The sequence below is a fragment of the Delphinapterus leucas genome, chromosome 11, assembly GCF_059928025.1.
Source record: "Delphinapterus leucas isolate spDelLeu-1000000601 "Yukka" chromosome 11, BTC_Dleu_Yukka2, whole genome shotgun sequence".
NCBI lineage: Eukaryota > Metazoa > Chordata > Mammalia > Artiodactyla > Monodontidae > Delphinapterus > Delphinapterus leucas.
The window spans coordinates 81,719,622-81,731,058 of record NC_143139.1 but is presented as its reverse complement, the minus strand read 5'-3'; the positions used below and the strand labels follow the sequence as shown (position 1 = coordinate 81,731,058).

Below are 11,437 nucleotides of genomic sequence, written 5' to 3'. Positions count from 1 at the left end.
TTAGTATAGATGCTGATGCTGTGTCAGTGAAAAAAAGGCTTCATACTTAAGACCCAAAGTCTATATTATTATCAACTGCAATGTTTCTACTTCTTTTTCTTCTTACTGACATTTAATCTTATTAGATGTTCTGGTTTTGCTTTTTTCTTCTTCTTATGATAGAAAATTATTCCTCTTTAGGAAATCTAAAAAATGGAATAAGTTACCTGAGGTATTCAAAAATTTTTTCCCCCAATTATATTCAATGTCCAAATAGTCTTAGCTCAATTAGTTGTTTGCTGTGTTAAGCATGTTTACCTAAACACATTATATACTCTTGAAAATATTCCATATATTTCCTCCTATACAGTGAAATTCTTCCATTAATAACATCCTCTATTCCAATTTTTTAAAAAGTAAAAGGGGAACAAAAGAAGGTTGGTAAAGCAATAAATTCAATTTCAAAACAAGATCTAAACAGGATATAAACGGTAGACTTACTCTTATAAAAAGTATTTTATCTCCTAGTCGATACCGTCCTTCAGATAAGTACTCAATAGAAAATCGATGAGAACAACTACAAGGAGGGTCTTCAGCAATGTGTTTAACCTAAGATTAAAAATAAACAAGATTTAGTGCTTGTGACAAAAACTATTTTGTTTAATGTTAAAATGCAAGGTTATTTGATAGTTGGGAAAATCAAACTCAAAGATAAAAATTTAAAGACAGTTCAACTATTTATTATCTCTTCTCTTTTACTTGTTGTCAAATATTGAGATTAGACATTAGCTAATCTAATAAAACCTAACAGTGAGGAAGTCTGGAGTCTTTCTCTCTCTCTCTCTGCCCAAGTGCAATCAGGCTCGTCGTGTACTCACTGATCACCGGAGAAGGTCTGTGAATGTGTACACAGTGAAGTCAATCCAAAACACATTCATTCAGTCATAGGAAACAGTTCGTTACTAAGTTTGAATTGTTTTAAGACTTGGATTAATATATCTGTCAAATCAAAGATGGACCCGTTAGATAAAGTTTAACCAGGAATTTTCACTTGTCCCTTAACACCATGTGAAAGTAATACTGTATGTATGGGGGAATATCCAGATTTGTTCCAAAGTTACTGTTAAAATAGGCAGAGATGCATTTATAGCTATTGGGCTGGGCAAAAAGTTCATTCGGGTTTTTCCGTAACATCTTACGAAAAACCCAAGCAGACTTTTTGGCCAATCCAATATTCACCCAAGACTAGGTAAATTCTAAAAATTTCAACTCAAGAGGCATTTTTCTAAAAGCACTCACTTTGTTTCAATAGTCTGCTAAGGAGATGAGAACTGAGGAGAAAATCCTACCTCTAATCCTCGAGGGGCTTACAGAATTTTTAACTGCAGTAAATATCTTAAAAATGGTAAAAACTGGGCCTCCCTGGTGGCGCAGTGGTTGAGAGCCTGCCGATGCAGGGGACACGGGTTCGTGCCCCGGTCCGGGAAGATCCCACATGACACAGAGCGGCTAGGCCCGTGAGCCATGGCCGCTGAGCCTGCGCATCCGGAGCCTGTGCTCCGCAATGGGAGAGGCCACAACAGTGAGAGGCCCGCGTACCGCAAAAAAAAAAAAAAAAAGTAAAAACTGGAATAAAAATTAAAATTCAGAAATTCTTTATTTAAAACATGGAAATTAATATAAATTGATTAAATGAAAATATTTGCTGAGATATGTTTGATTTGAAAAAAAGAGTCACATATCAGCCACTATGGACACCATTTTGTTTTCCTAAAATTATATTTTTGAAAAAGTATATTTTTCTCAACTACTTGTCACACAGAGTATATCTAAACAAATACACTTAATTGCACTTAGGCATGATGTTAAAGAAAGTCTCTTCAGATATACCCAATTTACCTGAGCACTAACAGAAATTTATGAGTGTCTTAATTATCTACACAAAATGGACACATGTGGATTCACCCGGGCCTGATCAGAAGGATCCGGATTTATCTCCCTACATCATTCATTTAACAAAATAACAAGATCATAAATAGAACTGATTTTCATAAGCGATTCAATGAAGTTTATCTTGTTCAGTTTGGTTATATGAGCACATATGTACACACACGCACACACACACACACATACCACATGCATAAGATGGCTAAAAAATATTCTGAACTTGGGTAAAGAATTTACAATTATTTGAACCATTTACAAGTTAGATAACAAAGTAATTTGAAAGGAGGTAATTATTTTCTATCCATTAAGGTTTCTTAGGTACACAGAATTGCAGCTGTATATTTCTTAACAGCACTCAAAATAATGAATCAGGTAATTGTTCCTTAATTTTAAACATGACCATAAGATCTCAGCAGGTCACATATGTGTAGGTGGACTCTGAATATATTCATATAGCACATATATATTTAAAGAAATGTGTTCCCTTGAGTTTTCATAACAAGCTTGCAGGCATAAAAGGTCACTTATTTTCTTTGTTTAAAATATCCAAATACCACTTATATTCAGCAGTACAAATCAGCACTAACTCACAATCTAAATAAGTTGGTGAGCCTAAAAGGAGTAAGTGCTGTGAATAAAAAATGTTCTCTTCTGGTTTTAGCTATTGTGTAATTAACATTTTAACATTAAAGGAAATAGCTAAAGAAATTAAAATCATCTGTAAAGGTACTACCCTAATATCAATTATTTTCATTCTCCTTGTTCTGATACATACTTTTCACAAAGTAAACTTTTTTCTTGTTGCTATATAGTCTTCATAATGATTACCAAAAATGATTATTCTGCTAAAATAGTAAATCCTAATTTACCTAGCCATTGCCCAATTTGAGAGTATTTACATTGCTTCCAATTTTTCAGCCTTATAAGTAATACTGCAATAAATACTTTCATTCATGCTACTTTTTTTTCCCTCTTCAATTAATAAAAATGAAAGAGGAACACTTTTGGCGAACTATGAGATTCTGACGCATCATAGTTGAAAGAAAGTGTGCAATTACTTACAGCTTCGTGCAGCTCTTCATGCTGACAGCATGATTTTGGAATGCTGATGGAATCTTCAGGCCCAGAAGTATTAAGTAAGGTCTCTTCTAGCTCAATTTCTTTCTCAAATTTTACTAATACTGGTGGCTCAACCCCATAGCTGAAAACCAATCATGAGATCTCATCAAACAAGTGAAGTCTGAGCCAAGTACTTCCATGTATATCACAATAGGTTATCTTTTATTTTTAAATAAAGTCTATATGACTCTCTTCTACCAGTTGTTTCACTGGGACATCTGGAAATGCTTTATAATGTCCCACAGATTGCCAAAAATTCAGATTATCATCTTTACATCATAGCATATATATATTTGGGTTACTGAATGCTCCCAATATTCAATCAGGGATCCTAAACGTACCTTTCAAAATCAGCTTGTTAAAAAAAACAAAAAACAAGTCATCTCGTGAGTGAAGATGGGGTCGAGCTAGGTATGGAGGATACCAGGCCTCAGCCTTCTTATCAGACCCTCTTTGTGTCTAAAGGACTTGCTTCACCTTGAACTGCTTAAAGATTGCATGCTCTTACTCTCCTTTTTTTTTTTTTTTTTTCCGGTACGCGGGCCTCTCACTGTTGTGGCCTCGCCCGTTGCGGAGCACAGGCTCCGGACGCGCAGGCTCAGCGGCCATGGCTCACGGGCCCAGCCGCTCCGCGGCATGTGGGATCCTCCCGGACCGGGGCACGAACCCATGTCCCCTGCATCGGCAGGCGGACTCTCAACCACTGCGCCACCAGGGAAGCCCTCTTACTCTACTTTTGATCTGAAAAATGTAAGTATCCACTTTTACAGTTTAATACTAAATGAAGGCAAGCTACATGAGCAAGCAGATGTTGACACATGACATGGCTCACGTGAACACAACAAAGTTAATAAAGAAACAAAAAGAAAGAAAAAACAGTAAATTAAGTTACCTTTATTCCAATCAAAAATTATTTTCATTTATAGAAAATAGTGTTCTCGATAAAATAAAGCAGCTTAAAAAATGTTTATGACATTGAAATTCTGAAATATTGTGGAATACATACCTTGACACAATTCGACCAATTTCAAGAAGACAAAGATATACCTGTCTCGGATCTTTGTGCAAAACTGAAAAATAAGACCACATATTTTAGGGGGCAAATTAAATAAGCAAATATATTTATGGCATGAAAGAAGTAAAAGAAAAGACAGTAGCATTACTTATTTGGAGACTCAGAAAAGACTTTTATTTTTTCTACATATTATCATCTTCCTGAAATTAAAAAGAAAATGGTCAACCAGAAGATTAAAATTTACCACGGATGCTTACCTGTGTAGTATTTTAAGTCTAAAAAACTAAGACTGTAGTAACATTAAATTATTAATATTTCAGATCTCTTAACAGGAGATATTATTGAAGAAACGTATCACTTCAATTTTATTCTAAACTATCTTTAGCACAGGACTATGTGTTAACAGCCTTCTTCAACTCTTCCAAAAATAGAAGAGGAGAGAGCACTTCTCTACTCATTCTATGAGGCCTATATTACCCTGATATCAAAGTCAGAAAAAGACATCACAAGAAAACTAAAGACAAATATCCTTTATGAACACAGATGTAAAAAATTCTCAATGAAATACTGGCAAACTGAATCCAGCAGCAAGTGAGATTTATCCCAGAAGTGCAAGGTTGGTTCAACGTATGAAAATCAATCAATATAATTCACCATATTGATAAAATAAAGGAAAAGAAACATACAGCTATCTCAGTAGACACAGAAAACGCTTTTGACAAAATCAAACACCCTTTCATGACAAAAAAAAGACTCAACAAAGTAGAAACAGAAGAGAACTTTATAAATATGAAATCTGGAAAACCCATAGCTAACATCATTATTAATGGTGAAAGACTGAATGTCTTCCTCGAGGCTAAGACCAGGGAAAAGAAGGATGTCCACTTGTACCAATTCTATTCAACATTGTACTTGAGGTTCTAGCCAGGGCATTTGGGCAAGAAAAATAAATAAATGCCATCTAGATTGGAAAGGAAGAAGGAAAACTGTATCTACAGGTGATATGGTCCTTTGTTTAGAAAACCCTAAAGAATCTACAGAAAAACTAATAGAGCTAATAAGCAAGTTCAGCAAAGTTGCAGGATATGAGGATCAATATACAAAAGTCATTGCATTTTATACATTAGCAATAAACAATCTGAAATGTAATTAAGGAAATGATTACATTCACAATAGCTTCAAGAAGAATAAAGTACTTAGGAATAAATTTAACCAAAGAATTGTAAGACTTGTACACTGAAAACTATAAAATATTGTTGAAAGAAATTAAATAAGATATAAATAAATTGAAAGACATCCTATGTTCATGGATTGGAAGACATATATTGTTATTGTAATACTCTCCAAACTGACCTACAGATTCAGTGCAATCCCTATCAAAATTCCAAGAGCCTTTTATTTTTCCAGAAATGGACAAGCTGATGATAAAATTCATAAAGAACTGTAAGAAATATAGAATAGCCAAAACAACTTTTAAAAAGCACAAAGTTGGAAGACTCATACTACCCAATTTCAAAACTACAATAATCAGGACAGTGTTTACTGGCTTAAGGATAGACATACAGACCAGTGGAATGAAACAGTGTCCAGAAATAAACTCATATGTTTATGTTCAATTGATTTTCAACAAGGGTGCCAAGACAACTCAAAGGGGAAAAAACAGTCTTTTCAACAAATGGTGCTAAGACAACTGGATATCTACATGCAAAAGAATGAATTTAGACTCCTTCTTCACACAGTATACAAAAAATAACTCAAAATGCATTACAGACCAAAATGTAAAAGCTAAACCTATAAAAATCCTAGAAGGAAATATAGGTGAAAATCTGTGTGACCTTGGATTAGGCAATGGTTTTTTAGATATGACAACAAAAGCACAAGCAATCAAAGAAAAGATAAACTGAACTTCATCAAAATTAAAAACTTCTATGCATCAAAGGACACTATCACGAAAGTGAAAAGGCAACCCAAAGACCAGAAGAACATATTGGCAAATCATATATCTAATAAGGGCCTAATATCCAGAATAAAGAAAGAACTCTTACAAGTCTACAAAAAAAGACAATTGACTCCCCCAAAAATGAGCAGAAGATTTGAATGGACATTTCTGTAAAGAAGATATACAAATGGCCAATAAGCCCATGTAAAGATGCTTAACATCATTAGTCTTTAGGGAAATGCAAATCAAAACCACAATGAGATACCACTTCACACCCACTAGGATGGTTATACAGTTGACCCTTGAACAACATGGTTTGAACTGTGTGGGTCCACTTACACATGGATTTTTTTCAATAAATACATACTACAGTACTATAAGATCTGTGGTTGGTTGAATCTGTGGATTCAGAACCGTGGATACAAAGGGCTGACTGTAAAGTTATATCCAGATTTTTGACTGCAGGGTTAGGGGACCGCTGCCCCTAACTCCTGTATTGTTCAAGGGTCAGCTGTAATTTTAAAAAATAATAACAAGTGTTGACAACTATGTGAAGAAATTGGAACCTTTGTGCATTGCTAGTGGGAATGTAAAATGGTGTGGCCACTGTGACAACAGTTTGGTAGTTCCCCAAACAGATAAACACAGGATTACCATATGACCCAATAATTCCACTCCTAGGTATATCCCTGAATTTAAAACATATGTTCACTCAAAAACTTGCATACAAATGTTCATAGCAGGATTATTAATAATAACCCCAAAATAGAAACAATCAAAATGTCCATCAGCTGATAGTAGATTAAAAAATGTATATCCATACAACGAAATATCATTCAGCCATAAAAAGGAATGAAGTACTGTTAGATGCTACAACATAAATGACCCATAATGCTAACTGAAAATAGCCAGACACAAAAGCTACATATTGCATGATTTTATTTATATGAAAAGTCCAGAGTAGCAAATCTATAGAGAAAGAAAGTAGACTGGTGGTTGCCAGAGGATGGAGATATGGAGTAACTGGGTCCAAGTGCTAATAGGTATGGGTTTTCTTTTTGGAGTGATGGAAATGTTCCGGAATTAATAATGGTGATATCTGCACAAATCGTGAGTATACTAAAAACCACTGAAGTCTACATTTTGAAATGATACATTTTATGTTACGTGAACATACCTCAATTTTTTTAAATGCTATGAATAAAAAGAAACCTAATATGCTTAATGATGAGCACACCTGGATTAAAGCAGGGTGCAAACTGGGGGGTAAAACAGCAATCCATTAGTTTTAATTCTACACTGGATAAGAATATCCAGAGGCATACTAAACAGGTAACAGTGGGGAACAGCTACCTGTCTGCAGGCAACAGGGTGTGCATGGTCAATAGAAATATTTACAACATTAATAACCTAAAACAATAATGAAACCAACTAAAAAGTTGGTTTGCTTTTTATTATCACCATGAACCGGCAATTCTAAGCAATGTCAGTGACAAAATACTTCTCTCTACCAGGACCGAATACTATTCCCATGACCCCCGCCCTTGGTATGCTACTGCTCTTATCAAAACATTATAAATTCTGTGAGTGTGTGTGTGTGTCTGTGTGTGTGCACGCACACGCGCGCGCACACATAAATACTTTGAGGAAATATATAGATAGTCTAAAACTTAGATAGTTTTCACTTTGGTCACTGCACAGATGTTTCTGTTGACTTAAATGAAATGAGAAAATACATCAATAATTCTTCAATAGAGCATGACTTTTTAAAAGCATTAGCCCATTTAGATAACCAAATTGGCAGCTGCTGTTTACGAGGTAAATCTAAACACCATGAACATACATCATTTGGCCTTCTGTTATTTCTGTAATTATCTAGTTAAAAAGAAATTACTAGTAATTTAGACTTGATAGAGTAATTCTTGATGAAAACATTAATTAGTTAAGCCTTAATCCAGAACCTTCCCATAGCCAACTCATTTAGGAAGTAAAATATGTCCAGGCCATTCTAGATATATAGGATCTAAAACATAAATGAAAAGCTTTTATCATACATTTGATCTGGAATCTGATTCTCCAATTGTTTACATATATTTAGAGTATAAATGTTTCTAGTAAAATGAGATGTGGCATTTGAGTCCTTACTTGGAAAGAAAAATTAGAAGTGAGGCATACAAAAATATCCTAATAAACATTAAACACAACAACAACACTTACCTAAACCTTCAGATTCAAAGAGGTAAGTCTCATCAACGCCGATGTGCCTGCACCAGTGAAGGAAGTTCGCAGTATTGTCTCTAGCAAAGAACGAACCTGATGCAGCATCTTTCTTACAGGGCACTTTTCTCATTGGAAAATTCTGGAAAAGACAAAAGAATAATTTCAAACATGCATCAAGGATATTTTCATTAAATATCCATTTTAATATTACTAAATAAATGTTCAGTGCATTGAATGTAACTAAAAAGTGCATAGCACTAGAGGAAAAAGGCATCTTCAAAAATCATTTTATTTTGCTTTTCATTAAGCATATTCTAGAAAATGATTCCTAGGAAAACAGTCAGGTCAAAATTAGCAGGATCACGCATCTCTAATCTTTCTTTTTAAAATGACATGAGAGTCTTAGTTAAGATAAAAAATGATAGTCTAATAATTCCAAAGCACATCTTTATAGTTTATCTCTCCAAACACAGTTCAATACAAACACAAAATTATTGCTATGTTAAAGGTTTACACAGTCTCAATTTTGCTAACTTCCTTATTTGCAGATTCATAAATATGGTTCTGAGTTTCTTGAGGAGACTTTCAAACAAGGAAGTAGTAGCCCATTCTTAATTAAAGTTCTTTGAAAACTGACAAGCTAAGTTTTACAGAATCCTAATTCATTTTTATTTCCTGGACCAAGAGTATTCAGAGAATCCTGCTGAGGCTGAGGTTTGGGTTTTTTTAGAAATTATTCATCTCTTTTTTTTTGGCTGCATGGGGTCTTCATTTCTGTGCACGGGCTTTCTCTAGTTGTGGCCAGTGGGGGCTACTCTTCGTTGTGGTGCGCAGGCTTCTCATTGCAGTGGCTTCTCTTGTTGCGGAGCACGGGCTCTAGGCGTGCAGGCTTCAGTACTTGTGGCACATGGGCTCAGTAGTTGTGGCTTGCGGGCTCTAGAGCGCAGGCTCAGTAGTTGTGGCACACAGGCTTAGTTGCTCTGCGGCATGTGGGATCTTCCCAGACCAGGGCTCAAACCTGCGTCCCCTGCACTGGGGCAGGCACATTCTTAACAACTGCACCACCAGGGAAGCCCGGCTGAGGGGTTTTTAGTTTTGTTTCAAATTTTTACTTGAATAAGAAATTCACGCATATGATTTTTTAAAATGCAATGGACACAGTAGAGTATAAGTCTTTCTCCTACCACTACCCCTCAGTTCCTTTCTCTCCTTGGAGAGAACCACACTATTACCAGTTCCTTATGTTTCCTTCCTGTTGCTATTATTTTCTAGGATTACAATAACCTTGTGAGTTTTTCTAGTTGTATATAGGAAAAAAAAATCAACACAGCCAAATACAAAGATGGTTAGTATCAATTGAAATCTTCTTATCCACATTTCAGTAAGACATCTCCATACACAAGTACATCTGTACCTACAGAATGCTACGTAAACAGGCTCTTCTGCAATCTGATTTGTGTATGTGTGCATGCACACTTAATGATAGGTTGCAGGCATCTTTTGAGGTAAAAAAAAAAAAAACACAAAAATTAAAATAGTCATTTCTAATGAATAGATAATATTCTACTCTATTTAGGTACCATAATTAATTTTAAACAACTTCCCTACTGATGAGCATTTAGGTTGTTCTTAATTTTTTTTGCACACTCGTTTTTGTGAATTTGTGGTTATTTTCTTAGAATAAATTCCTGGAATTAGAATTACGTTACGTATCAAAGGATGTGCTTTATTTTCAATGTGATATATGTTACCCATTGTCCCCCAAGAAAGATGGTACTACTTTATATTTCCACCAGCACTATGTTAATATCTAGAATGCACACTCACAGACACCAGATCCCATGAGTGAAAATAACCATATTTGATGAAAAGAGAGGAAACCTTATCTACCTCAAATCCCAACTTCAGGGTCAACGGTAGAAAAGTATCTAAAAAACGTATTATTCATTCAGCCAATATTTATGAATTTACCATGAAGACAATATATAAAGAATAAAAAGATGATGATAATAGCTCTTAACTGTGTGCCAGGAACCATCACAACCTCTTTTTTCACTTAACTCTCACAGGAATCCTATAAGGAAGGTACTATTATTGTTCTCAAGAAGAACTAGCTATTTAGATATTTACTATGCACCAGGCATTATCTATATAAGCTAACCATTATCTATATATTATCTCATTTAATGTTGCTGAATCCTCGAAAATATATCCTACAAGGTAAATGTTAATATCTCCATTTTACAAGTGAGAATATTTTTTCAGATGCTCAAAAAGATTAAGTAAATTATCCAAGATTTTACATATAGTTGCGTTGGAAGTTTACAGCCTTGTAGAGATGATAAGAAATGTACATAAGCAAATCAATATGTACCAAGGTATTAAATCACTACTGTCAAACATTTTCTTACCACTGGTTCTTCAGAGTTGCATGTTTTCACCGTGTTTTGAAGAACATCAATCAGTTGGCATAACAGTACTCCATTATCAAGTTCTTCCAATAACCTTTCTGCCTTAACTTCAATACCTAAAAACATATTTCAAAGCTAAGAGCCTTCTAGAAACAGTAAATTCAAACAATATGGTTAAAGTTTAATTAAATGTAATCGGATTATAGCTGAAACACTAGGCAAATATTAGATCAGACTCTGAGCATTCACTCTTAGAAGGTACAGTTAAAACAGCAGATAATATCAAATTAAGAGAAAGTCAACTGAAACAAAAATATCTGTGGTGTAGAAGCACAGGAAAAATAAATGACATCTACTTTATTTCACTGAAAAACACCAAAGTGTTTTATATTTCAAGATCCACTATTAAGGTTAAGTTTTGATTCACTGCACATTACAACTGCTTGCACAAGAAAGATTCTCTATAAGTAAGATGGTCTTTGTTGTAATTTAAAAATTAAAGATAACAATGTAACAAGCACTCAGAAAACACCAACTTTTCACCTCTAAAATCCCTTATTTGGAAGCATTATTACATAATAAACTTTTAAGAAATTATCCAAATCTTCAAACTGATATAAGAGTGAGAGTTTAGTGCGTTTTTAATTCTCTTCAAAGACCATAGATGAGCTTTATACATATATATTCCTCCTCACGAAAACCTTACAATGCTACATGAAATTCTGTTATTTAAAAGAGAATTTTTTTCTAGGGAGAAAGTTCAGAGCACTCATGTCCCTCTAACTGAGTAAAGAAATATGATGCCAT

The 11,437-nt window shown here is 34.5% G+C and overlaps 1 protein-coding gene across 3 annotated transcripts in view; it reads right to left on the bottom strand.

Moving 5' to 3' along the window:
• GAS2L3 (growth arrest specific 2 like 3) overlaps positions 1 to 11,437 on the bottom strand; it is a 55,873-nt gene that overhangs the window by 27,113 nt on the left and 17,323 nt on the right. For all 3 annotated transcript variants that reach the window (XM_022599985.2, XM_022599986.3, XM_089921164.1), the window contains 5 exons: positions 10,631 to 10,746; positions 8,217 to 8,358; positions 4,052 to 4,115; positions 2,989 to 3,127; positions 481 to 588 (listed from right to left, as the gene is read on the bottom strand). In XM_022599985.2, coding sequence (XP_022455693.2) covers positions 481 to 588; positions 2,989 to 3,127; positions 4,052 to 4,115; positions 8,217 to 8,358; positions 10,631 to 10,746 — 569 coding nt within the window. The remainder of the gene's footprint in view (positions 1 to 480; positions 589 to 2,988; positions 3,128 to 4,051; positions 4,116 to 8,216; positions 8,359 to 10,630; positions 10,747 to 11,437) is intronic.